We start from the raw sequence: 26,888 nt of genomic DNA, 5'->3' as shown, positions 1-26,888 counted from the left end.
CCCGGGCTGCTGGGAGTTGTGGTCCGCGGCGGCGGCGGAGCGGCGCGGAGGGAGCGCGGCCCCGCGCGGCCCCGCACGGCCCGGCGCGGGCGGCAGGTCGGTACCGCAGCGCTCCGCAGCGCATCGCGGGGGGGGCGCGGGGGCGCGGGGCGGCAGCGGGGCCCGAGGCGGGGGCGCAGACCGAACCTCCCCATCCCCGGCCGGGGCAGGGGCTCGGCGTCGGGCGGGCCGGGTGGCAGCGCGGCGGCAGGTGCCGCCGGGTGATGGGACAGCGGCACGGCCGTGCCATTGCCACGCCGGGTGATGCGGCCACAGCGGTGACTAACGCTGACGCCGCCACGCCGGGTGACACTGTCACACTGGGTGACACTTACTCTGGTGGCACCGGCGGGGTGGCATGCTCAGGAGAGGGTGAAGGGAGCACCCGCGGCTCCCGTTCCGGAGTGGCAGCGGGCATCCCGCCTCATCCCAAGGCTCCTGCTCCTCATGCTGCTCCCAGAGGCGACACCAGCCGTGCCGAGCCGAGGACATCCCCGCCACGCGTCCCCGTCACTGCAGGCCCGCGGCCCGGGGACCCTGGCTGGGCTGAGCCGAACCCGCTGCCTCCAGGAGATGCCGTGGCCAGCACGGAGTCACCGAGATGCAACTTTGTGCTGCATCGAAGCCTCTGCCTTCCTTATGTAACACGGCTGCTGCTGGCACGGTGCTCGCCTCCACGTCCTGCACAACTTCGGTGCAACGTGGAATTGATCTCCTCTCCCTGGAATGGCTCTGCCATCATCATTAGCTGAGGAGCCTTTTCTAGCATCTCAGGCTGGGGGTGCTGGATGTGACCCGTGTGGGTGCAGGGCTGTGGCTGGGAGGTGACAGCACCCACTGGGTGCCCCGTGCAGCCCCAGCCTCAGGGTGTGTGTTGGGAGCAGTGCTGATGTTTGGGGCCCTGCCCCAGCGCTGGCACAGCCCCTCTGGGGCTGGGTTTGGTCAGGTTTGCAGTGGGGTGGCTGTGCTGGAACAGGAGGCAGCTCCTGGGCTGGTCCCACAGAGACTGTGCCCAGAGAACTCCAGGGCTCTGCAGCCCGAGGCTCCTGGGCTCTCTGGGGTCAGGCAGGCAGTGTGTGGGCACGGGGATTTGGATTTCTTGCTGCTCTGATGGTTCCCCCTGATCTGAGGTGTTGCCTGCATCCCTGGGGCAGCACTCGGGCCGTGTTTGTGCTGTGCCACTCTTGCAGGGTGTGACTCTGACCTGGGGCCCCCAGGGCTGTCGAACCCCCCAACTCTGTTCCCCTTTGTGTTACCACCAGCTCCAACTGACCGTGGCTGCTGTGCCTGAGCAGTTCCCTTTGTAGGGCAGGAGCCACCCTCAATACACATCACCCAGGGTTCTGCTCCTTCCCTGACATGCTCCAGTCCTGCAGGTAGCACGGGGGTTGTGCTGGCCTCAGGGGACGTCCCTGGCTCCGACTCTGTGGTTGCAGCCTGGGAATGGAGGCCTGGGCGGGAGAAGCGGGAGTGTCTGGAGGGATGCCAGCTGTGGAGATGGAGGAAAGTTATCTTGAGATTCCCGGGAGGCTGTGCCATGCCACGTGGACTGCAGATCCCGGGATGGGGCACGCAGGCAGCATGCTACAAGGAAGTAGGGTGGAGGGAGGCCGGGTGTGTGGATGTTCCTCCCTGGGGTGTAACACTGCCTGAATCCCAGGTCTCCAGCCCTGCAGCACGTCCCTGCTGTAGGGTCAGATCCCATCTGCAGCCTGTCTCCATCACCACTGATAAGGAAATGCACGTTGAGAGGCTGCAGGACCTTGGCAGGAAGGGCTGTGGAGGGTTTGGATGGCTTTCCTGGCTCATAAACCCATCCTGCTACTTAGAGTCACTGCTCTTACCAGTGAGCTGGTGAAATCAAACATGCCAACCTGAGCTGCCCCTGCTGCCACCACCCTGACCTGCTCCTGTTGCCATGTGCTGGCCCTGTGGCCCATGTGCTGGCTGAGCTCTGGGCTCTGCCACAGCTCAGTCTGTGGAGGGAGAGTCACTTCAGAGCCATCAGATGGAGGGGATAAGCTGATGTGCTGCCAGATAGGGCAGTGAAGTGTGTACTCTCAGTGTATATTCACTTAGCAGCCAGATTTCAGACACGATAAGGCAGCAGCTTAGGAGAGAAACTGGAGGATGAGCAGGAGGGGACATGGTCACTGGGGCAGTGGGAGATGGAGTCTGGGTCTGGGCCTTTTATTTGGGTATTTGTGGAAGATGCTGTTGAGAGCACTGGGGAATTTACTCAGCATCCTTGGGCTTCTTATCCACCATCCCCTCCCTGAGGAGCCAGTCCCAGCTCACAGCTCCAGCTGTTTCCTGTGCACTGACCCCAGCAGGGACCCCACAGGGCAGCCCTCTCCCTAACACCTCTGGGTTTCTCTCCCCAGAACCTCCCTCCAGCACTGCCTTTCAGCATGATGAGCCCAGGAACATCGGTGGGGACCCTCCAGCCACGTGGCTGCTGACCCAAGGGTGCTGCCGGGCACCGCTGCCAATGCAGAGCTCAGGGCAGAGCAGGGCAGAGCCGCCGCTCCGCTCGCCCATGGCAGCCCCTTCCCGCCGCGCCCCGGCCCGGCTGCATGGTGTGGGTGCCCCTGAGCCCCACGAGCAGTGACCGCCGGGCCCCGCTGTGCGCTCCCAGCACCGCCACCATGTCTTTGGAGTGGCTGACGGACTGGAGCTGGTCCCTGGACGGACTCCGGGATTTCATTGCCACGGGCATCCAGTCTTTCCGCGACTGCGACGCCACGGCCCTGGTGGCTGTCGCCTGCCTGCTGGTCCTCTTCGTGTGGTACTGCTACCACGTGGGGAGGGAGCAGCCCCGCGCCTACGCCACGGTGAACGCGCTGATGCAGAGCGCCGAGGCCAACGGGGTGCAGAACGGCTTCGTGTACTGCCAGTCGCCCGAGTGCGTGCGCTGCTCGCACCACGACGGCCTCAACCAGAAACTCTACCACAACCTGCAGGAGTACGCCAAGCGCTACTCCTGGTCCGGCATGGGCAGGATCCACAAGGGCATCCGCGAGCAGGGCCGCTACCTCAACAGCCGGCCCTCCATCCAGAAGCCAGAAGTCTTCTTCCTGCCCGACTTGCCCACCACGCCCTACTTCTCCCGGGACGCTCAAAAGCACGACGTGGAGTTGCTGGAGCGCAACTTCCAGACCATCCTGTGCGAGTTTGAGACCCTGTACAAGGCGTTCTCAAACTGCAGCCTCCCGCAAGGATGGAAAATGAACAGCACGCCCAGCGGGGAGTGGTTCACCTTCTACCTGGTGAACCAGGGCATGTGCGTGCCCAGGAACTGCCGGAGATGCCCACGGACGTACCGCTTGCTCGGGAGCCTCCGTACCTGCATTGGCAACAATGTCTTTGGGAACGCCTGCATCTCGGTGCTGAGCCCGGGCACCGTCATCGCTGAGCACTACGGGCCCACCAACATCCGCATCCGCTGCCACCTTGGTGAGTGTCCGGCGCTGTGGGTCATGTGTTGGGAGGGTGCGGAGGGTGGCAGGGTACAGGAGCCCCAAAAAAGTCTCTGGCACTCTGTGCTCTTGGGGCTCGGACACCTTTGGCCTGAGGAAGGTTTTGGGGGCTTTGGTGGTACTCAGTCCCTGGGTATCTGACATTCCCAGCGTCTCCAGATCAGCAGCAGGAGGGTTTCACCTCCTCCTCCTGCTGACCCAGGGCTGTGGACTCTTGCTGGTGTGTGATCTGGGCTGATTTTACATAGGGGTCTCTGAACATCCCCCTCTCAGGCAGGTCCCCCTCCCATCCCGGGATGTGGGGCAGCCTGGGGCGCTGCTCCAGGACTGTGTTGTGCCACTGGCAGCTCCCCTTTCCTGGAATCTCGTGTGCTCTGCACGGGACATGGGTAGATTGGAGCAGAGATGCTGCTCTGGGGTTTGCAAAGCTGCAGGTGAGGGCTGGGGGAGGTCCTGGGGTGTCCCCTGTGGTAGGTCAGGTGCTGGGCTGGTGGCACAGTGCTCCCTGCAGGCACGGGGAGAGCCCACATGGCACAGATGGCTGGGCTGGCACAGCACCGGCCGTGCCGGGGGAGGCACCGCACGGGCCCGGCTGGCAAACACCAACCACGCCTGTTCAGCCAACAGCTCGGGTAAACACACCCAGGCACTGCTGGCCATTTGTTGGGAATTGTTTTCAGAGCTGATCCCAGGAGCTGCCCCTGCTGGTGCCAGGAGGAAGCTTGTCACTCACTCCTTTCTCTGGGGCACTGGGGAATGTTCTCCCCTTGTGAGGGGCTGGGAGAGGTTCCTGGGAGGAGCCAGTGGGCTCAGGTGAGCACACCTGGAGCACACACGCCCTGGGCAGAGAAATGACGTGGATCATTTGCTTGTCCTTCTGCTTGGACTCTGCACTGGGCCGGGGGCACACTGGCACCTCCACCTTGGTGCTGGGAACACAGCTCTCACTGTGCTCAGGGCATGGATGTGTTTAAGACACAACCTGCCCTTTCAAGCAGCTGGATCTGCAAAGCCAGCACAGCCATCAGTGGGGCAAATCACTCCTGAGGATTTACTCCAGGCACAGGCAGCTTCCATGGGCCAGGGCAGCATCCCGAGGGTGGGAATGAAGGGCTGCAGGCTGTTCCCTCCCTCCATCCCCCAGCAGCTCAGCTTCCCTGTTCCAGCATCTCCAGCTGAGGCTGTTGTGCAGGGAAATGGCTTTGGATTTTGCAGTCTTTGAAACAGCAGCTTTGTAGTCCCAGCTTTGCCGGGTAGCTGGGAGTCCCTGCTGGGTTTGACATCGCTCTTGGATCCGTCCTGCTCGTTTGCTGCATTGTTACCATTCGGGAGCCACGTGAGCCCTGACCCCTTTCTCCACCATGGCCACATCTTCGGGGCAGGATGGCTCTGCAGCAGCTCCTGTGTCCCCAGCACTGCAGGGGTGACAGTCCTGGTGCGGGAGGTGATGGGATCAACCCCTGTCAAACTGCCTTGGTTTGTGATGGTATTTTAGGAAAAGACCCATTTTATTTCTATGATTGTCCTTCATGTTGCCCTCACAGAGCTGCTTCACTATGAGCGTTTTGTGACTCCCCCAGATTTCTGTCCTTGCAGCCCTATGGGTCACCCTGAAGCAGCACCTTGGGTGGAGACTGAGGGATGGGGCAGGTCCCTGGGGAGCTTGTGGTAGAGCCACAACTGAGCCCCATTTTCCAGCCCCAGCACTGCTCCTCCAGCCTTGCCTGGGGCAGGGTCATCGCTGCAGGGCTGGAGGAAGGAGCAGGCGGGATCTACCTTTGGTCCTGAAGTTGGAAAATATCCCAGGAGCCTGGCTCCCTGTGCACACCTCAGGGCCATGGGCTCTGGGGACTGGGAAGCTGTTCTAGATATGAAAGTACTGCTTGCAGTGCTGAGCTTGCTGGGGACAGTGAAAAGGCAGGAGGGAGCAGACAGGGAATGGGGCAGGGGCTGAGCTGCTCCAGGCTTGGGGTTCAGGTCACTCCCTGCAGGGGAGCAGCCCCTCAGCAGCAGCGTGGGGCTCACACAGAGCTCACTTTGCTCCCTGCTGCCCCACCACAGGGAACTCAGCACGAGCTGACCCTCCCTGTCCTCTCTCTTTGTCCCTGAAGGTCTCAAGACGCCCAGCAACTGTGAACTGGTGGTGGGGGGCGAGCCCCAGTGCTGGGCTGAGGGCCGGTGCCTGCTTTTTGACGACTCCTTCCTGCACACGGCATTCCACGAAGGTGAGTTCAGGGTGTGGGGCCTTGTGGTGTCCCCTCTGGTGTTGGGGACTGGGGATGAATCAGGGTGGCAGCCATGCCCAGTCCCTTCTGCTGCCCCAGCATGGCTGGGTCCCTGTGTCCTGAGGGGCTCAGGGCTCTGGCCTATCCCGGGTGGGAGCAGCCCTGTCCCTGGCATGGCAGGGCTCCCCATGAACTCACTCCCTCTGCCTCAGGGTGCTGGGACATCCTGGCACCCTTTCAGGGCACAGCCCTGGAGCCCCTCAGCCAGCCCATGGCTCACTCCCATCCCGACTTGCTCGTGGGCCCAGCACAGGGCCTGCTGACCCTCTCCCGTTGTCATGGCTGCTCAGCTTCCTTCACCACCGAGCTCTGCAGGGCAGCTCTGGCTGTTGGTGCCACGGCCTCCTCCTCCTCCTGCCCTCAAAAACCCCTTTTGTCACCCAGGCAGGGAGCAGAGTCCATTGCCAGCCCAGCAAGGTAGGAGCCCCGACCTCCACCCTGCTGAGGGAACAGCACACACAGTCGTGCTCTTCAGTCTGACCAAGGGTGTTTGCAATTGCCCAAATCCCTTCCTTGCTCTGTCTGCAGCCCTGCTGCAGCTCGGCAAGGCAGGCCAGCAGGGGAGCAGCCTCACTGGATTGCTGGATGGTTCCTCCTCCCTCCTGACGAGGCCTGTTCCGCTCCAGCTCTCCCAGATTACCCGGCATTAGTCGCCCGTGGCATGAAAGCATCAGGCAGAGCTGTTCTACAGAGGGGAGCGTGCGAAGAGAGTGGGAGAACAAAAGCTTTGCTTCCACATCAAACCTGCTGTGGGATTGGGAAGCACAGCTCCGTGCAGGGCCGGGAAGGCCGGAGTGGTGCAGCAGCCGCCCCCTGCACATATCCAGGAAAGAGCTGCAAGGAGGCCTTGCCTCAGGAATCCTCAAATCCCAAAGCAGGCCTGGCAGGGAGGAGCATGCCCCGTGTCCCTGAGTTCCCAGTAAGCAGCTGTTTACGGGGGTTGCACTGGGGAGGTGCCTCCCTGCCCTCACTGTGTGTTTCCATCCCCTCATATTGGAATTATACCAATATAGCTGGATGCGACATGCCTGGCTCGTCTGGCCCTTGCTCCTTGACCAAAAGGCAGCAACTGTGGTGTTTTCACCTCAGAGACACCTTTGGCTATCTGGATGCTGCAGCTGGGCACTTGGGACAAGTCCAGGCATGCAGGAGCTCAGGTTTACCTCTGATGGAGAGGCTTTAAGGATGAGGATAAAGGAAAGGAGTCAGTTCTGATGAAGGTTTTGATCCAGAGCTTTATTCCTGGCCCACAGGCCTCTGAATCCAGCAACAGCTCCAGCAGAACTCCCCAAACTGCGTGGTTGCTGTTCCTTTGAACCCCGGGGAGAGGGGCAGGGAAGGGGCACAGAGGGCTACCAACGAAGTAGGGGAGGGAAGTCTTAAGGGATAAATGACACCTGGATGGCCCAATGTCCCCAGGGATGGAAGGCATCTTTTGAGCTCTGCCAATCACTCGACACCCTTCTGGAATGCCAGGACTGACAGACAGCACTCAGCAGGGGTCAGGGTGGGGGAAAGAAGAGATGATTGACACACCTGGGAAGGACTGGCGTGTCACAGACATCTTCTATGAAAAATCTTTTTCCTTAGGATTTTTCCTCCTGAGAAGCTGAGAGGCCTCAGGAACAAAATGTAAACAATGGTTATCTGCTGCTGTAGAATACAACAGGTAGATCTTTGATTGGCCCATGTTGGTTGTTTCTAATTAATGGCCAATCACATTGAGCTGGCTCGGGCAGAGAGTCCAAGTCACAAGCCTTTGTTATGATTCTTTCTTTTTCTATTCTTAGCTTAGCCAGCCTTCTGGTGAAATCCTTTCTTCTATTCTTTTAGTATAGTTTTAATATAATATATATCATAAAATAATAAATCAAGCCTTCTGAAACATGGAGTCAGATCCTTGTCTCTCCCCTCATCCTAAGACCCCTGTGAACACGGTCACACTGGGGAAACTGAGGCAAACCATGACATCACACCGCAACTGAGGCAAGCCATGACATCAGCCTGCCCCGGAGGAAGGTTTACTGGGGTTGCACTGGAGAGGTGGGTGCCTCCCTGTCCTCACTGTGTGTTTCCACCCCCTCAGGTGCCCCGGAGGAAGGTCCCCGCGTGGTGTTCATGGTGGACCTGTGGCACCCCAACGTGGCGGCGGCCGAGCGCCAAGCCCTCGATTTCATCTTCGCGCCGGGACGATGACGGCGCTGCCCGGCCTGGTGGCTTCAGGGCAGCTCGGCCGGGGCCCTCTCCCGGCACACGGCCTCGGTGCTCCCTCCCGGGGGTGTTGTAAATGGAAACTGTGACGTGTATCCGCGCCCATCCTCTTCCTCCATCGTTGGCTTCAGGGATTCTTTTGCAAGCGCCGGCGCCTCGGCCCCGCTGGGGCTCGCTGCCCCCCCTGCTCCGTCGCGTTCTGTTGCTAACTGTGTTTTGCGGTGTTCAGAAGTAGAGTAACAAACCCAAGGGTGCTCGTTTGAATGTAATGTAAAAATTTTTCTCGTGGTCATCAAAGGAACAACACACACATACACACACACCATGCAAGCCAACCAGCCTGCCCTGCCCGGGATGGACGGACTGATGGACACTGGGAGCTGCCGTGGGTGCTGTGCTCCCCTCAGGTTGGGTCTGATGGGCTGGGCAGGGCACAGCTCTGCTCACAGAGAACCCTTCTGGGGCTCCTGCTTCCTCCTCCATGTGCCAGCTGGAGCTCCCCAGCCCTCCTGCCCTCAAAAACCCCTTTTGTCACCCAGGCAGGGAGCAGAGTCCATCGCCAGCCCAGCAAGGCAGGAGCCCCGACCTCCACCCTGCTGAGGGAACAGCACACACAGTCGTGCTTTTCAGTCTGACCAAGGGTGTTTGCAATTGCCCAAATCCCTTCCTTGCTCTATTTGCAACCCTCAGTTTTCCCAGCTCCCAGCTGGGAGGCCCTGCAGGGGCAGGGATGCTGTTTGGAAACAGAGAATGGGGGTTTTGTCTGTCTGTAGGAAGAAAGGAGGTCACCATTCCTTCTGCTGCTCCATCTTCTCCTTTCCTCAAGCCAGGGCAGGCACACGCAGCGGCAGCTCCCATGGACCTGACACCACAGGACAGGTTCCCAAGGGGGGTTAATTCTGCAGGCTGAACAATGAGGTCCTGCTCACCCAGGGACCACCACGCTTTTCCTGAAGTCCCCCTGTCTGTTTTGGGGTCTGGGGGCTGGTTTATAACACCCCCCCAAAGCACAGTGTGTGGTGGATGCTCACAGCTCTGGCTGGGGACTCTTTGCCTCTGTGCCCTGCCCGGGAGGGACCAGCCCTGTCCCCCAACAAGTTCTTTACAGACTTTTCAGTGAGTCGATTGCAAGAGGAGGCAGAGATTTCAAATACATCTGAGATATTTTTTACACCCGTCTTGTTACAGACTACCTGAAGTGCATGATTTCTACACGCATTGGCTACCTGGACACAGGCCCTGGGGAAGCAGGCTGGCTCTGTCCAAAGGTTGGTAACATTCATACAGTGGATAAGCAAAGATTATCAATAAACAGTTGTGCTGAAAACAGAATGGGCTTTGCCTGCTGCTCTAACAAGTCCAGGGTCAAGCAAACGCCGAGGGGTTGGGTCCTGCTTGTCTGGCTGCTGGTGGGGAGAATGGCCTGGAAAGAGCAGGAGCTGCAGGGTGGGAGGGGGCACAGGCCTGTTTGCCAGGGATACAGTGAGCAAGGCTAGGGCTCAAAAATACCCAGCCCATGGAAACTCTGTCCTGACCAGTCACAGCCCCCCAGGCCTGGATTTGGCCAGGTTGGATGGGGCCCTGAGCAGCCTGGGTGAATCCTTGCCCATGGCAGGGACTTGGAAATGGATATTTGAGGTCCTTTCCAACCCAAGCCTCAGACTGTGATGTCAGTGGAGCCCAGGCTGCCAAGGAGCACAGGGAGCATCTCCCACAGCCTGCTGGTGGGGGACAGCTGTGGGTTCCAGCCCTGCTGCCTGGCCCAGAGCAGCAGAGACTGTTCCCAGCCATCCCAGCCATCCCCAGGAGCAGCTGCAGGCCCAAAGCTCCACACAGAAGCCATCAGCCTTGCCAGAGCATCCACAAACCATTTCAGGAATTCCTTCCAGCTGCCTGCACTGATTCATCAAAGGCAGCAGCTTCCCAGGAGCAGCTCCAGAGCAGAGGGTGCTGCTCAAATCCCACCCAACTGCCTGCAACTCAATGCCTCACCCCCTTAAGCACAAAGCCAGCTTGGCAGGGCAGGAATTGCTCTCCATGAGCCCCCCCTGGCAGCACTCAGACAGGCCCAGCTGATGGAGATTTAAAATGTCCCATTTTTAAGCATTCTCTCCAGCACAGCCATCGCCCTGCGGGCCAGGAGCTCTCTGTGTGCTGTTCCCTCCTGACCAGCACAGGCTGGGTGGGCAGGCAGGGGCTGGGTGGGCTCAGATTCAGCCTGAGCAGCTGAAGGAGCAGAGCCAGCCCAGCTGTTCCTGGCTGGCAGACGGCTCAGCAGATTGCAGAGCAGGATCCCTGATGGCAGCAGGCAGGAGCATCCATCCGCTTGGTGCTTTGCTGCTGTGCCAAATCTCCCTCCTGTCCCTCTCAGGCTTCTCCTTCCACTTCTCTGTGTTTCCTGCTAGAGCACACAACTGCTTCCCAAGCACCCAGGCAGGATCTAAGTGGATCTCCCCGAGGAGCAGAGCAGGCTGGAGCTGCTCCTGGTGCTCCAAGGCTTCCTCTCCTTGGAATTGCAGAGGGAATCCAGATCTGCTGAAGGCACAGAAGGGACAGGCAGAGCAGCATCTCCCAGAGGAGTCACTTGGCTCAGCTGAGCAGGGATCCCAGGAGCACACAACCCTCATCCCCCCTGCCTTCTCTCACCCTGCAAAACCTCCCTGATATTCTTCCGATGTTCCCTGTGCTCCCTCCAGAACCAGAGCAGTGGAAGCATGGAGGGAAGTCACCAGGGAAGCAGCACCTTACCTTGTGCCATCTTCCACAGGGGTGGAACTGAAACAGGAGGTCACCAGGGTGGCTCCAGCTCAGGCTTCTCAGGGAGTTTTCACTCCTACACTGCCAACAGGGTCCTGACAGTCCTTCCATGCCCAGGATGGGAGCAGTGCCATACGACTCTGCTCCTGCTGAAACACCTTCTCAGCTGCCAGGGCTGCCAGCCAGGTGGCATCTGAGCCCAGCCACCCCTGAGCAAGCAGCTGGCTTGTCCTCTGGACTCCTCTGAAATTCCCAGCAATGTCTGAGGAGCAGCCCTGGGATGACAGAGCAACCTTGGGAACTGTCTGTGCTGGAGTGGGAGCAGCAGAAGCTGTGGCAGTGGTGACCTTCCCATGCCCAGCTCTGATTCAGCACCTCCCCACATTCATGTCTCTGCTCACCATCTCTTGGTGACACCAGTCACACATCTATCCACCAGGAACCTTCCAAGCAGCTGCCCTGCAGGACTGATTGAACCAACAGGCTCTGCCTGTTCCACCCCAGCACTGCAGGAACCACCCTTGGAGGAGGTAAACAGGGAACAGCTCCCACGACCCAGCCCATCACACCAAGAACCACAAACACGAAAACAACGTGACTCTGGCTGCTGGGATGAGCCTTGGAGACTCCTGTATTTCCACAGTCACACTGAGGGGTGTGTCTGCACCAGCAGCAGGTTCCAAACACAGCTATCCATCCCTCAGTGTAAGCAGCCACCACCACGGGCCCCCCCAGCCACCAGTGACTGGGGACACTGTCAGAGCAGAAAGGGGACAGCTGCTGAGGGGTTACAAAACCTCTTTGGTCCCATTAGCTAAGAGGCAGCTTTAGGGTCTGCACAGTGTGAGCAAATGAAGCAGTAAGAGCAGTGAAGTAAGGTCCTGCAGCAGGAGGGAGGGAGCACAGGCTGAGGGACACTCACACCACCATCACCATCACCCAGCCCCTGTGGGGCTGCACATCCACAAGGAGGGCAGGGCTGGGCTGGACCATCACTGAGCAGGGAGGTGTGGAGGGATGGGGACATCCCTCCAGAGTCACCTGTGGCATAACAACCTCCTGGGAGCACCCAGAGGGGGATTGTGAGCTCTGCAGCTCTTGTTCTGCTCCTGTGTGACAACAGGCAGCAGACACTGCTAACCAAGGCAAGGCACGACGTCATGGAAGGATCATTCCCATGGATTAAGGGACAGAAATAAAGCCAAAGTCTGACCAGGGCAAGCGCAGGCACAGACAGTGGCTGACTGACATCTCTGAAAGCCAGCAGTGCCTGGGGGCTGTGTAACTCAGAGCAAGGTGAGGTTTTACCTCAGATCAAGGCACGTGGGGAGTCTGCAGATCAACAAGAGAGTCCCTGTAAAGTCCATGTAAACCAAGACCCCCAAGATGCTGCATTCTGTCCTCAGTCTTTGGTAAATGCTGTCGGTGACACCTGCACTGGCCCAAAACGTGCTGCAGGACAGGGCAAGGAGTGTCCCTTCCTCAGGGCCAGGCAGGCTGGAGACCCCAGAGAGGCAGGGCAGGGTCTCCTGCCTCTGTGGGCACAAACAGCTGAGATTTTCCTTACTGGAGATGAACGTTCACAGGGCTGAGCCGTTGTCCGAGCACAGCAGCTCATAGCAGGTTCACCCCATGCTTCAGCAGCTTCTGCTTGGCCTTGCTGGGCAGGCTGAAGGCACTGTCATGAGGGTTGGGGATGCCTGAGTTGCGGAGGGGAGCTCCCAGCTGCTGGAAGTAGGTCTCCTGGACAGGATTCCTGCAGGCATACACGGCTGTGGAGGCGTTCCTGGAAGGGCAGGGAAGGGCAGGGGTCAGACTGACAGCTTTGGGCAAGATTCACAGCTGGGCACTGGGATCCCGAGTTTTGGGAGGGACCTTCAGGTGTCTCAGCATGGGAATATGGAGCTGAACAGGCACCAAACCCCTGAAGGCCACAGGGAACCAGACCCAACTTCTAAAGGGTCCTGGCATCCTTAAAAGGGAAAGTGAGATAGCACAAAATCATTTAGTTTGGGAAAGACCCCCAAGACCATCAAGTCCAACCTGTGACTGAGTCCAGCTCAGTGCTTTGGACTGGGTGACAAGGTGGGGATTGGTCACAGGTTGGACATGATGGTCTGGGAGGGCTTTTCCAAACTTAATGATTCTGGGATTCTGTGTGTGGCCACACTCCAAAGATTCCCCTTGCCAGCCTAGCCCAGGACACTACGAGCCCGGAACACTCCTCAAGCCTGACATTCCTCCTCTCCCACTGCTGCTGGCCACAGCCAAATCCCAGCACAGCACCTTGCAGCAGGAACCACGTGTTCACTCACAGGTGTGATGAGGCTCAGACAAGAATCAGATTCAGTCACCACTTAAAAACATTAATTAAGACTAAGAATCCCCCCTTCCAGAGTATTCCCTGCAGAAGGGCTGGCAGGGAGCAAAGCCAAGGACCCTGGATTCCTCCTCGAAGGAGGAAAGCAGCAACTGCTATGTTTGCTGACACCCTTCTGTGACAACTCTCCATAAAAGAAAGCAGTTTTAGTCATCTTGTTACTCAGGCTGATTCACACATGGAGTTGCTTTTTTCGGGGTAACAGAGAACATGCCAGCTTAGCCAGTCAGTTTAGGATTGGATTGAAGGAGCCAGCAAAGCTCATGCTAAACAAGGAATTCTCCAGCACTGAAGTGTGTGATTCACATTCCCTTGGCAAGTGGTGCCAGAGTTACTGTGTAATTCCCAGGAGCATCTTTATTTCATCATGTTTTGGACAAACAAAAACAGGTGGGTGGAATCTGTGCACTCCCAGCTCAGCTGAGGAAAAGGGTGTCCACTTCAGCCATGGCCTGGGAAAGGGCTCTGGATGTCAGGAAAAGCTCTGGGTTTTGGGAAGGGCTCTGGCTGGGATAAGACCATCCTGCTTGGTGCATCACAATTGAGTTTGCCATGCACATCACAGTGTGTTTCCAACCCAACAAGCCGTGCAAGAAAACAATATCTAGGTTGCCAATTCCGGGTGCCTCTGGCTCCCTGCCGAGACACAAATTTATTAGGAACAGCTAAATTTAAAACTGTGTCTTAGAACCTTACAGTGCCAGGAACTAGCAACTGTGTGAGTGTTGCATCTTAATCCAAGCCATGGCACCACTCAGCTGTGCTCTCAGCCCACCCTCCTGGTGCCACTGCAGCCTCTCAACATCCAGGAACCCACAATCAAAGGAAATTTAGGGAATAAAGCAACGTGATTGGTCCTTGGGTGTGGTAACAAAACCCAGCCAGCCTTGGAAAGGGGTTGTGCCCTTCTGGGACAGGAGGGTTGTGAGCAGCCCTTACCTGATGATCACTTCTGAGGCCGTGGGGAGCTGGCTGAAGTCGGAGTGGATGAGTGTGGCTGCCCTCAGGAAGTGCCGGTCCAGGGGCCCAGGGGTGTGGGGCAAATTGGCTGCAAAACAGGAAAGAGGGGTGTTAAAAAGCCACTCTGCAGTGTGCCCCTGTTCACTGAGCAGGGAAAGGCTCTGGAGCTCACCACACACCCTGGAGAGCTGCAGAACAGGCTGGGGACACCCTCAATCCCAACATACAAAGCTCCCACAACAGAGTCCTTTGATCTGGCTGAGAAATGGTGTCTGAGGTGAAAAAAGGTTCCCATAAACCCCATTCTCCTCATTGCTCCCTCCTGCAGGCCCAGAAGATGAAGGCTCACCTGTGAGGACGTTCTGGACACGGTCATAGTGTGTGAAGCTGTAGTTTGTCCTGGCTGAGGCTGAAGAGTCCTTGGGCAGAGTCTCCCTCAGGTGAACCTCAAGGCCATTTAGGGAGGCCAGGCTGCTGTGGTACTGCAGACAGAGGGAAAGGCAAAGCTCAGAGCCTCACCTGTGCCTCACCTGGGCTTCAAGGAGGTTCTGGAAGGAGTTCAGGTGACAGAAGGACCGGACCCTTCCTCACTCTGCTGTCCAGGCTCCACCTAAAATGGCTGGGAAATTTTGGCATGGAGGGAACAGACAAATCACAGAGCTCCCGAGGCAGTGATGGGGCTCTGGGCAACCTGGTCCAGTGGGAGCTGTCCCTGCCCATGGCAGGGGTTGGAACAGGATGGGCTTTAGGGTCCCTCCCAACCCAAACCAGTCTGGGGTTCTACGACTCAGAAAAGGGCCCTCCAACCTGACAATCAGTCATTAGGCCACCTGATGCTACTAATTACAGGAAAATGCAAGGCCCCATTAATTTACCATCAACCATGACTCTCCAGGGCTCATTTCACATGATTTACAGCCCCAGCAAGGGACATTCCTTTGCTTACACCGGGCAGCACAGACACACACAACAAAGCACTGAATGAATGCCAAGCTGCTATTCTGGATGGATTTTCAGTAGCCCAAAGGCCCTGATCATGCTGAGGCTCCCTGGGCACAGGCAGGGCACAGGCAGGGGTCCCCCACCACCCCTGGGAGGATTAACTCCATAATCCTTATCCTGCCTATGAGCTTTTCCCTACTGGGGAGAGGATCAAGCCTTTGTTCAGCAGGATGGCAGTGCCTGGCCTATCCTTGACCCCTGTCATGGCACAGATTTTCCTTTCTGTGCAGTGAAATGAAGGGATAAGACCTAAAGAGCAGCAGGAGGCGAGGCCAAGAGCCTCCTACTCCACAGGGAAAGTCTGAGATGGAATCCACCCTCCCAGAGGTTCACAGCTGCACAAGTAGCATATTTTACCCTTCTTTGGTGTCATTTGGGGGCCTCAAAGCATTCAAAAAAACATTAATTGTAACTAAGCTTTGACATCCCTGAGAGTGGAGGGTCATTTTTAACCTACAGATAAACAAAGGGACAGACAAGCTGAGGTTGTGCCTGAAATCCACCAGCAGCAGAGCCCAGCTGCACCTCCTCCTGGGACAGTGGGACATGCAGGGCCCCTCTCCTCAGGGATAGCACACCTGCACCCATGGCAGGGTGCAGCAGAAGAGCCCAGGCACAGCTAAATTCCAGGCTGTGTGCGACAGTGCAGTTTTGGTGAGATCCAAAACAAGGGCACGTGAGATGGAAGCAGGATGTCTGGGAAAAGAGGAACCTGGATGGAATGAGAGCTTGTCAGCGCCAGGGCAAGGCATCAGGGGAGATGGGCTGTGCAATCCCTGTGCAGTAGGGATTCCACTCTCCAGCCTGACAATTCCCACCTGCCTGTGTCCCCCCTGCTGTTCCAGACGAGCAGAAAGGGGACAGAGTGCCATGTCTGGTGCACAGGGCCCTGGCTGCACCTCAGGGCTCAGCTGATTTGGCAGCAATCCCAAGCCAGGTACATCAGCCCTGCTGTGCAGAGCAGACATTCCCCAGCTTCCAGGGCCCCAGGTGTCCCAGAGCTCCGAGGGGAAGGAGCAACCTTGAGGCTCTGCATTAGTCTGAGCTTCCCTCCACCTTCCAGTCTGGCTGGGGAAGGAAATTAGGTTGTTCCTATGGCAACTGGCATATCAAACAGGGCTCTGCAGCTTTGACTCAGCTCCTGGTAGGGAGGCAGAGGCCAGGCAGCAGCTCTGCAGCTGATGTTTTACAGGAAAGACGGGGGGCCAGCACATCCTGCCCTTGCAGGATGGGAGTGGGGGGACTCTGGGCACCCAAATCCCACCACAGGGAGATTTGGGATTGCTCTGGTGTTACCCAGGTGCAGTGCCCACATGGCATCCCTCTCCCCAGCCCCAGGGAGCAGCCTGGAGGCTCCCACAGCCAAGGGAACCCCTCTGGGTCCTGCTGCCAGCCACGTCTGCGGTGCTCCCCGAGGGAGAGGCGGCGACGCGCAGGCTGGGGCTTTAACACACCCAAAAACCACGGGACCGCCGGGGATCCCCAGCGAATCCCAGCTCCAGCACGGGCCCCCGGCAGCCCGCGGGTGTCTGTCACACCCCCACGCTCTGCTCCGGAGCCGGCAGTGCCAGACAACAGCAGCAGCACCGGGAGCCGCCTGTGAGACGCGGCTGGCCCCGCTCGGCTCCGACAGCTCCCACGCAGCCTGCCGAGCCCGCCGCAGCTCCCAGCAGGTGATGGAGGCACCAGGAGCACGATTCAACTCTCCCTGCTCAGCTGTGAGCCCCGTGCCCCCCAGCAGTGCAGCCGCAGTGGGGCAGAGCGTTCCCACTCACCACGTCCTGCACGGCGCCGCGGTCACGGCTCAGCTGCTCCTCAGCCAGCAGCGACAGCACCAAGCCCTGGATGCAGTGAACGTAGAGGCTCAGCTGGGCTGGCTCAGCCCCTGTGCCACCCAGCCTGTCCCAGCTGCCTTCCCTGCTGCTGGGACATGGCCTGTCCCCTGCAGGGGCACTGGGCAGAGCCTCCTGGAGCTCTGGGACCAGTGGCTGCCTCCTGTTGTGGAGCTGTGCGTGTCCAGCAGGACCTGGACAATCCAAGCCCCGCTCGTGGTCACCAGCTGTGCTGTCACTTCCGCCAGACACACGGTCCTGGCTCGCAGTCCATGGCTTGTCCTGATCACTGGATTTTCTTCTGCTCAGCTCCTGGGCAGGAGAGGGAACAGCTGGACTGTGGGTGATTGAAAGGGAATTTTGGGAAGCACAGTGACCAACATCAGAATGTGCAAGGGATTCCCCCTTGTCCTGGCTCTCCTGCTCTGAGGAGTAAGGGTTGGGAAAGGAAAAGCCTTCCAGGTATGGACCTGTAGTCCAAGTACAGTCAGTCTGGAGTGAGGAAGGGCTTGGGAGCTGCTCTGTGTCACTCTCTGAGGGGAAGGATGTTTTCCTGCTGAGCTCTGAGCTTTCACTGCCTGTTCCGCTCAGGTTTGCAGCTGAAGAATTGCTTGTGCCGGCTCCCATTCCAGAAAAGTCCATCAGAGGACTTGCAGGGCTGCCCAGCTGCACAGCATCTCCTGGGGCAGGCGTGCCTGATGTGTCCTCATGGGACTCCTGCACAGAGATTCCATCCAAGGCTTGGTTTTCATGAGCTCCTGTTGATTCTGGAACTGCCTGGGAGCAGAGAGCACTCCCCTCTCCTCTGGGGCCTGCTGGGGACATGGGTGACCTAGAGGGAGATGACAAGTGAACGAAATGCTGAGCAGGATCCGTGTGGAGTTATCCCATGGCTGCTAACCCCACTGGCTCCTGGCACTGATCAATGGCTGATCCACCCCCTGCTACAAAGAGATCTGGGAAAAGGATGGGCCGAGGTCTAACACAGGTGAAAAGCCTGGGAATCTTACCCTGCAAGCTCCTGGGAATGTCCCTGCCTTGGCCACAAAGCAGTGCTTGAGGGACAAGAGCTCCCAGCTGGTCTGGGGAAGCACCTCTGCTCCAGGCTGCTCCCAGCAGGGATTTGGACACGGGGAATTCTGCCCAGCCTGAGGGGCTCAGGCAGCTCCAAAGGCAGTGACAGAGCCTGAGTTAGCTCCAGGGAAAACAGTGACAATGGGAACAGGGGCACAGTGTGAGCTCCTGCTGCACATCCTGCCTCTGGCTCAGGCTGGTCTCCTACCTGGCCATCCACTCCACGGGGAAATGCTGGAGAGCAGAGACCTCCTCTGCTGTGAGGAACACGGGCAGGACTCGGACACCCGGCGGCAGCAGAGGCTCTGCAGGAGCAGGGGAGGATTCAACAAACCTGTCCCAGCTTAAAGCCACAATCCAAACTGTCACGGACGTGTTTTATGAAAAATCCTTTTGACAGGACTTTTCATAAAATATGAATTGTGAAATATTTTTCATAAAATCCTTTTGACAGGATTTTTCTCCCGAGATGCTGAGAGACCTCAGAAACAAGATGCAAACAATAATTATCTGCTGCTGTGGAATGCAACAGGTGCATCTTTGATTGGTCTCATATAAGTTGTTTCTATTTGATGACCAATCAGAGGTCCAGCTGTGTTGGGACTCTGGTCAGTCAAGATTTTATTATCATTCTTTTCTATTCCTTTCTAGCCTTCTGATGAAATCCTTTCTTCTATTCTTTTAGTATAGTTTTAATATACCATTTTCTCTTAATTATATATAATAAAATAACAAATCAGCTTTCTGAAACATGGAGTCAAGATTCTCATCTCTTCCCTTGTTCTGGACCCCTGCAAACCCCACCACACCAAACCTCACCAGCCCAAAGGCTTCTGCAGGAGCTGCATGATCCTGCATCCCAACTGAGCTGGGCAGCTGTTTCCAGCCTCCCAGCATTTTCCCATGCCTGCCACAGTTAAATTTCCCCTCAGTGTTTCTATCCTGGCAGATCATCCCCACACTGATGCTGAGAGGGGATGGCTGGAGGTTTGGACTGCAAGCACCAGCCATCTGTTGTCAGGGCTTGGCAGTGGCCAAGTGGCCACATGGGGAACTGGAATTAAGGCAGGCATGGTTGGGAATCCGTAGAACTGGAATCAAACCCAAAAGAGCAAACCCCAGCAGAAGGAGCTGGTTCTGATCACACAGCACAGGCTGGCTGGTGGCAGCAACACCCTCTGGGATATTTTGGAGCTACTCCAGCACCCAGCACAGCTTGGTTGTGAATCCCAGAGAACCAGCCTGTGCTCCCATGCAGGGAAGGCAGCCCAAAGGATGCAGCTGGATGCTCACCAGGCTCCTGCAGCTCCTCAGCTCCAGGCTCACTCTGCAACAAAAGCCAAAAATCAGCTCTGTGCATGGATCAGGGACACCAGGACACCTGTGTCACCCTCCCAGTCCCCCAAGGCTGCAGCAGACCCCACACCACCCCCCCAGCAAACGCTGGGACAGTTTGGTGCTGGGAAGTGTTTTGGTCCTTAGGGAGCTCTCAAAGTCAAGGGGAGCTTCCCAAGAACCAAAATACACCTAAAATTCAGGACAGAGCCCAGATTTATCATCACCACCTGCTCAGGGAACAGAAACTCCCTTCATTCAAGCAGAAGAAAAGCAAAGGTTGCCTTTATATCTGCATACTGATGGCTTTTACAGAACATCTTGATCACATACATACTAATTTTTGACAAGTTTTAAAGCAAATGAAAACTGCTGTTTGTCAGAGACTCATTTGGTGGATTTCCCAGTAAATACCAAAACTTGTGTAAAAAGCCAGTCAAAACACCACATAAATGAGAACTCATGAATTCAGTAAGTTAAAGACTGAAAAAAAAAAAGCTAATTCCTAGTGCAGAAGTCTTGGAACCTTTTTAAAATCATGAGTAATAAAAGTTTTAAGCATCATCACCAATATTTGTCCTTCCCCATGGTGACACATGCCAGATCTGTGTGACAAGAGCTCCCACAGCACATCCTTACAGGAATCTGCTGGCAGGGAATGTGTTCAGTGCCATACCTGTCCTGGGGACTCTCTGCCCTGCAGGAGGACTTTGGCAGTGAGTGGAGGTGGCAGCTGGGTGCTCACAATCCTGAAAGGACAAAGCAAAGTCAGACAAGCACAGAATGGTTTGGCTTGAGAGGGAATTTAGAGATCATCAGCTCAGACAACTCTGATGACATTTGGTGACAAAGGGTCTCTACCAGACAGACCAGAGGCACAGGGTGACACACCCTGGTGCAGGACAAGGCTCCCAAGTCCCTCCTCGAGTCAAATGTCCAGGTCCCTTCGCTCTCAGGTGCTGCAGTGACTCACTCCAGTGTCCTGCCTGCAGCTATGAGGTCACTCCCTGGCAGATGCTCCCCCTGTGGCACATTTCCAGTGCTTGTAAAAGGTGTCACTGGAACAGTTCATGCCAAAGAAAAATGGCACTTGAGCGCTGCTGCCAAGGAATTCTCGGAATTCCCCACCTCCTGTCTTTCAGGGCCACCTTGGAGGCTTTCCTTGAAGTCATTCAGTCATCTTTGATTGAAGGAAGCTGGAATTTCTCATGGGGAATCCTGGCTCATCCCCCTGTGCACCTCCTGTCAGTACAGACAGTGGTTCTGGGCAGCAGGTCAGACAAACCAGGGACACACGGACACACCTGCACTGAGCTGCACAGCTGTAGAGGGAACACAGCTGGGAGAGCACAACATCCACACACCCCCCTCTTCCTTGGTGACTTCTCCCTAAAAAGCCTCAGAAATTCAGTCCTCACATCCTGCTGAATATCAAAAGCAGCAGATTTCTACTGAACCCCAAGCCTTGAACTCCTTCATGGTGACGAGCACAGATAACCTTGGAGAGACTCCAAGGGCCTGGAGTGACAGGACAGGGGGGCAATGGATTCAAACTGCCACAGGGCAGGGTTAGATGGGATATTGGGAAGGAATTCTTCCCATGAGGGTGGTGAGGCCTTGGCAGTGGTTGTCCAGAGAAGCTGTGGCTGTCCTTGGATCCCTGGAAGCATCCAAGGCCAGGCTGGACAGGGCTTGGAGCAACCTGGGATAGTGGAAATTGGGGTGGAACAGGATGGGATTTAAGATCCCTTCCAATCCAAGCCATTCCATGATCCCACGATTCCACAAACCACTCAGTCTCAGTGACCACAGACAGCCAGGGACTGCCTGGCCTGAAGCTCTTGAACAACCAAGAGCAGCCCTTGCTCTGCTCCCTGGACGCACTCCAGGACCCAAGCCCTGGAAAGGGGTGGATTTAACCCTCCAGGGAACAAACACCTGGTTACTTACAAGCCTTTGTAGAGGATGCAGCCTGCCAGGACATGGGGAGAGCGCTGGCACGTCTGCAGGATGAGAGCTGCCTTCAGCAGAAGCAGGGGATCCACCTGGGCAGGGAGAACCAAGGCAGTGAGGCCACAGCACCCTGGGAAAGCTCCAAGCAGCAAATGAACAAACACAGTGGCACTGGGGCACTGCAGAGGACAGGCTCTTACCTTGGTTTTGTCCAGATGCCAGAGAGAATTGAAAATCCTGTGGAGGTCACTGGTGTTTTTTTGGATGTGCTCAATGTACCTGTCCCACTCCCTGCTCAGCTCCTCCTGGGAAAACGCCTGTGGGTGACAAACCCCCACAAACACTGTCACTGCAAAGTGTCCCTGCACTTGGGATGGGAGATGCAGTCCACAGGGCCAAGATAGGTCAGGGAAAGGTGGGAGACAGTACTGAGGGGAAACTCTTTAGGGTGAACATCTGGGGAAGGTTCAGCAGAGCCCCACAGGACCTTGGAGCGATGGTGGGGATGAGCTGCTCACTTTTCCAGGTCCCACTTCCTGGATGTGTGACCCTTGGCAGGAGGAAGGGAACACTGGGGCACCAGAGCTGGGACAGGAAGTGTTTAAATTGCCCCAAAAGTCACAGTGTCCCAAGTCCCTCATTATCATGTCTCAGTCTCGTTACCTTGTCTCAGTCCCTTGTTACTGTGTCTGCATGTTCCCAGTCCCTCGCTATAACGTCCCAGTCTTGTTACCATGTCCCCACATCCCCAGTCCCTCCTTACCATGTCCCAGTCCCTTGTTACCATGTCCCCACATCCCCAGTCCCTCCTTACCATGTCCCAGTCCCTTGTTACCATGTCCTCACATCCCCAGTCCCTCCTTACCATGTCCCAGTCCCTTGTTACCATGTCCTCACATCCCCAGTCCCTCCTTACCATGTCCCAGTCCCTTGTTACCATGTCCTCACATCCCCAGTCCCTCCTTACCATGTCCCAGTCCCTTGTTACCATGTCCCAGTCTCATTACCTTGTCCCCACATCCTCAGTCCCACATTACCATGTCCCAGTCTATCATTACTGTGTCCATCATTACTGTGTCTCTCCTTACTGTGTCCCCATGTCCTCAGTCCCACATTACCATGTCCCAGTCCATTATTAGTGTGTCCCAGTCTCTCCTTACTGTGTCCCCATGTCCCCAGTCCCACATTACCATGTCCCAGTCCCTTGTTACCATGTCCCAGTCTCTTGCTACCACGTCCCCACAACTCCAGTCCCTCGTTACCAGGTCCCAGTCCCTGGTTACTGTGTCCCCATGTCTCTAGTCCCTTGCTACAATGTCCCAGTCTCTTGTTATTGTATCCCAGCCCCTCATTACCATGTCCCAGTCTCTCCTTACCATGTCCCTACATCCCTAGTCCCTTTTTACCATATTCCAGTCCCTCATTACCGCGTCCCAGTCTCTTGTTACCGTGTCCCCATGTCCCCAGTCCCTCATTACCATGCCCCAGTCTCTTGTTACTGTGTCCCCATGCCCCCAGTCCCTTGTTACAATGTCCCAATCTCTTGTCACCCTGTCCCCACATCCCCAGTCTCTGGTTACCATGTCCCAGCCTCTCGTTACCATGTCCCCATGTCCCCAGAACCTCATTACCATGTCCCAGTCCCTGGTTACTGTGTCCCAGTCCCTAGTTACCGTGTCCCAGTCTCTTGTCACCTTGTCCCCATGTCCCAGTCCCTCGTTACCATGCCCCAGTCCCTTGTCCCCCTGTCCTCAGTCCCCTGTCCCCAGTCCCTGGTTACCATGTCCCAGTCCCTGGTCACTATGCCCCAGTCCCTTGTCCCCAGTCCCTGGTTACCGTGTCCCTTGTCCCCCTGTCCCCCTGTCCCCAGTCCCTGGTTACCGTGTCCCTTGTCCCCCTGTCCCCCTGTCCCAGTCCCTGGTCACCATGTCCCAGTCCCTCGTCCCCATGTCCCCATGTCCCCAGTCCCTAATTACCATGTCCCACTCCTCTGTCCCCCTGTCCCCAGTCCCTGGTTACCGTGTCCCTTGTCCCCCTGTCCCCCTGTCCCAGTCCCTGGTCACCATGTCCCAGTCCCTTGTCCCCATGTCCCCATGTCCCCAGTCCCTAATTACCATGTCGCAGTCCTCTGTCCCCCTGTCCCCAGTCCCTGGTTACCGTGTCCCTTGTCCCCGTGCCCCCCTGTCCCCAGTCCCTGATTACCATGTCCCAGTCCCCTGTCCCCCTGTCCCCAGTCCCTGGTTACCGTGTATGCGCCGCGCACGGGGCCGTGGTAGAAGGTGAAGAGGTCGATGAGCTGCTCCAGGAGGCGCCGGCAGCTCACATCAGGCAGCTCCACAGCACAGCCCAGAACCTGCAGCACACACAGCAGAGCATGCAGGAGGTTGCCTGACAGAACTCGGGCACGACAAGTGAGAACAGCTCTCATCACTTTCACACAAGGACAGGCGGCTCTGTGCAGGCAGACACCCCTCGGAATCACAGTCACAGGAAAAGGAAATGCAAACATACCCACACAAGAGCCCTGGCACAGACAGGATAAATAAATATATATCAGAAATGCAGAGCTTCAGACACACTCCCTTCCCACGTTAGATGACCTAACTTGGTGCTTTAATAGCTAAGAACATTTTCCTGAAAACAAGTACTTCAAAATGTTCTAATTAACTCATTATTTATATTATGATGATGCTCCATCTAGTTTTTGAGTTGCTGAAAGAGAAGCACCAGTGCCAATTAAATGGGGCTGACTGGCCTCAGCCCAGTTCCCAGGGATGGTTTGGGGCACTTTTGTCACAACTGCCACACGCTGCTCTCTCTATACTAAATGTCTGTGGGCACTGACAAAGCTCTGGGGATGCTGAGGGCTAGAAGGAAAGAACAATCAGACTTTCAAACAGTGACTGTGTCCTTACAAACTGCAGCACATGGATCCTGTTATTTCCCCATCCCTGGAAGTGTCCAGGGCCAGGTTGGACTGGGCTCCCCCATGTCCTGGCAGGCTGCATCCTCTACAAAGGCTTGTAAGTAACCAGGTGTTTGTTCCCTGGAGGGTTAAATCCACCCCTTTCCAGGGCTTGGGTCCTGGAGTGCGTCCAAGGAGCAGAGCAAGGGCTGCTCTTGGTTGTTCAAGAGCTTCAGGCCAGGCAGTCCCTGGCTGTCTGTGGTCACTGAGACTGAGTGGTTTGTGGAATCATGGGATTATGGAATGGCTTGGATTGGAAGGGATCTTAAATCCCATCCTGTTCCACCCCCTGCCATGAGCAGGGACACTTTCCACTGGCCTAGGTTGCTCCAAACCTCATCCAGCCTGGCCTTGGACTGTGTCCTTACAAACTGCAGCATGTGGATCCCATTATCCCCCATCCCTGGAAGTGTCCAAGGCCAGGTTGGATGGGGACAGTGGAAGGTGTCCCTGCCTATGGCAGGGAGTGGAACTGGATGAGCTTTAAGGTTCCTTCCAGCCCAAACCAGTCTGGGATTTTGGGATTCTGTTTCCAGCCAGGAACATCATAAGAAATCCCTTTGGGTGTGGGCACAGAAATGAGGTGCTTGAAATTTTTCTGCAGGAAGCTGAAGTGACTGCCAGGCCACAGAAAACAGAATTTAAGTTATGAATGAAATGAAATTTGTGCACTGCAAGGACCATCCCCAGCTCTCCCTGGGTGCACCCCACACCCTGAATAATAAACCCTCATGGTCTGATCCTGTCCTTCAGCCCCTGGCTGTTTTCACTCTGTGACTGCTCTGGAGCTCCTGAACTCACCCACAGAAAGTCTCCATCCACCACCACGGCAAACTTGAGCTTCCTGAGGCGGACCAGGCTGGGAGGGGCCCCGGAGATCTCGGTGAGGCAGCGAACAACCCCGGCCATCTGCCCACACAGCAGCTCCTGCTGCTCTGGGATGGTCTGCCAGGGAGCAAAGGCTTTAACTTCCCATTAAAAGAACTCAGGAAAAAAAAAAACACTGTTGTTTTCAGGTCTAAATAAAAAATAATTATCATTTCAACTCAATTTGCAGAAAGGGTTGTTAGGAATTGGCACAGGCTGCCCAGGGCAGTGGTGGAGTCACCATCCCTGTAAGTGTGAGAAAGAAAATGTGTGGGTGTGACACTTGGGGACAAGGTTTAGTGGTGCTGGGTTCATGGCTGGACTTTATTCCAACCTTAACAACTCTAGGATTCTATAAATCAATCGCAATAGAACAGGTAAATTTCTGGGAGAAAAAGAATTGGATTGCTTTCTCCAGGCAGCACAAGGTCCTGGGGCTTATGGAGAGGAACTTTCATCCCTCATTTGTGTTTATTCACATCAGCAGGACAGAGCTGGGCTGTGCTGGCCCATTCCTCAGGGAGGGAGCAGAGTTTAACCCCACTGCTGCGCCCTGAGAGCCCAGCCCTGCTCCACCTGGAGCTAACTGAGAATTGGGATTTCTTTAAAAATTTCTTAAAACTCTTGTGACTACTAAGTAAGGATTAATCCAAACCACCTGGAAGCCCAACCCCTCCTGATCCAGAACCATCAGCACTACTTTACAGGTACTGAAATAAAGCAAACATTACCTGGGGAGGATAAAAATAACAGATGCCAGCACTTGTAGGATCCCCTTCCTCCTTCACTTTTGAGCCATCATAAAGGAAAAAGTAATTCCACCTAAAAAACATTGGCAAAAATGATTGTGTATTTGAAAACTGTTACCCTTCTCCCTCTCCTGTCTATTTCTACGGAAGAGCAACAAAAAGTTATTGCAAATGGAGAGATTGATTCTTTGCACAATCACACTGAGTTTACACCCAAAATCAGCACCAAAAAGGTCCCTCATTATTAAATTTGACCACTTCTGTGAGTTTAAAATAGGTTCTAGAACTCCAACTCTCAGACACGTGGAAGGAGACCTGAAAAAAAAAAGTGGATTTGTGAGATACTGCACCCTCAGCACACGGGATAATTATAAATAAGAGAGTACAATAATTATTATAATTATCGAGAATTATTATCCACGCGCATCTCCAGCAGCTCCCGGGTGCTGCCTGCACCCAAAGCTCCCAAGAAGCAGGAGACAGCGGGGTCCCTCTGACGATGTGATATCGTTCTGCTCAGAATTTCTTGAACGCACGTATTCAGTAACTCTGCATCCTGTCCTGTCAGCCAGCACAAGCTCGGAACGAGCTTCATGCGGGAGTTTTCCCGCAGGACCAGCCCGGGTCTGGAGCCCAGGCTGGCTCAGAGCTGGCACTGAGGAAGCCGCGCTGCTGCCGGGCCGGGAGCGGGAGGCTGGATCCGCTCCCGGACCGCCCCTCCACGGCCCGGGACCGAGCTGCTGAGCCCCGGGAGCTGCCAGACCTCACCCAGAACCGGGGACAGAATCAGCGAAGGGCCGGAGGTGCTTCCCGGGGCACCGGCACGGGGGGCGGCGAGCGGGGAAGGGGCTCACCATGTCGCGGGGCCGGGCGCGGCGGGGCGGGCCATGGCTGCGGGAGGCTGCGGCGGCTCGGGGATGCTCCGCGCCGTTCCGGGATGCTCCGGGATCCCCCCGCTCGCTCCCGCCGCCGGTTCCGGGCGCGCCTCCGGTCCCGTGAC

General features: G+C 56.4%; 2 protein-coding genes across 3 annotated transcripts; one reads left to right on the top strand and one right to left on the bottom strand.

Moving 5' to 3' along the window:
* ASPHD2 (aspartate beta-hydroxylase domain containing 2) lies at positions 1–9,346 on the top strand. Of its 2 annotated transcripts, XM_066562427.1 has the most exons (4): positions 1–96; positions 2,424–3,495; positions 5,630–5,743; positions 7,890–9,346. In XM_066562427.1, exons 2-4 carry the CDS (start codon positions 2,616–2,618, stop codon positions 7,997–7,999), a joined length of 1,104 nt encoding a protein of 367 aa, XP_066418524.1. In that variant the 5' UTR covers positions 1–96; positions 2,424–2,615; the 3' UTR covers positions 8,000–9,346. The 2 variants fall into 2 exon arrangements, with proteins under 2 accessions (XP_066418524.1, XP_066418525.1); XM_066562428.1 differs by lacking the exon at positions 1–96 and having other exon boundaries at positions 1,515–3,495.
* Positions 9,159–26,842, bottom strand: HPS4 (HPS4 biogenesis of lysosomal organelles complex 3 subunit 2). Its single transcript, XM_066562425.1, has 13 exons — positions 26,743–26,842; positions 25,871–25,961; positions 25,074–25,217; positions 23,553–23,660; positions 21,508–21,624; positions 21,305–21,399; positions 20,031–20,103; positions 19,313–19,346; positions 18,228–18,324; positions 16,889–17,777; positions 14,461–14,593; positions 14,091–14,199; positions 9,159–12,557 (listed from the first exon to the last, which is right to left on the bottom strand). The coding sequence occupies exons 1-13, from the start codon at positions 26,775–26,777 to the stop codon at positions 12,386–12,388; spliced, it is 2,097 nt and encodes a 698-aa protein (XP_066418522.1). The 5' UTR covers positions 26,778–26,842; the 3' UTR covers positions 9,159–12,385.
* Between the last annotated feature and the right edge of the window lie 46 nt (positions 26,843–26,888).

The sequence above is a fragment of the Molothrus aeneus genome, chromosome 18, assembly GCF_037042795.1.
Source record: "Molothrus aeneus isolate 106 chromosome 18, BPBGC_Maene_1.0, whole genome shotgun sequence".
NCBI classification, from domain to species: domain Eukaryota; kingdom Metazoa; phylum Chordata; class Aves; order Passeriformes; family Icteridae; genus Molothrus; species Molothrus aeneus.
Note: the sequence above shows the minus strand (reverse complement) of the source record. Positions and strands in the feature narration are given on the sequence as shown.

Excerpts from the sequence above, each read along its gene's own strand:
- ASPHD2 (XM_066562427.1), top strand. The coding sequence starts at position 2,616 with ATGGTGTGGGTGCCCCTGAGCCCCACGAGCAGTGACCGCCGGGCCCCG. Across the intron at positions 3,496-5,629 it reads CCGCATCCGCTGCCACCTTG|GTCTCAAGACGCCCAGCAAC; the intron begins GTGAGTGTCCGG and ends TTGTCCCTGAAG. Across the intron at positions 5,744-7,889 it reads GCACACGGCATTCCACGAAG|GTGCCCCGGAGGAAGGTCCC; the intron begins GTGAGTTCAGGG and ends CCACCCCCTCAG.
- HPS4 (XM_066562425.1), bottom strand. The coding sequence starts at position 26,777 with ATGGCCCGCCCCGCCGCGCCCGGCCCCGCGACATG. Across the intron at positions 17,778-18,227 it reads CCCGTGGAGTGGATGGCCAG|GTCACCCATGTCCCCAGCAG; the intron begins GTAGGAGACCAG and ends ATCTCCCTCTAG. Across the intron at positions 14,594-16,888 it reads GCGGCGCCGTGCAGGACGTG|TACCACAGCAGCCTGGCCTC; the intron begins GTGAGTGGGAAC and ends CTCTGTCTGCAG.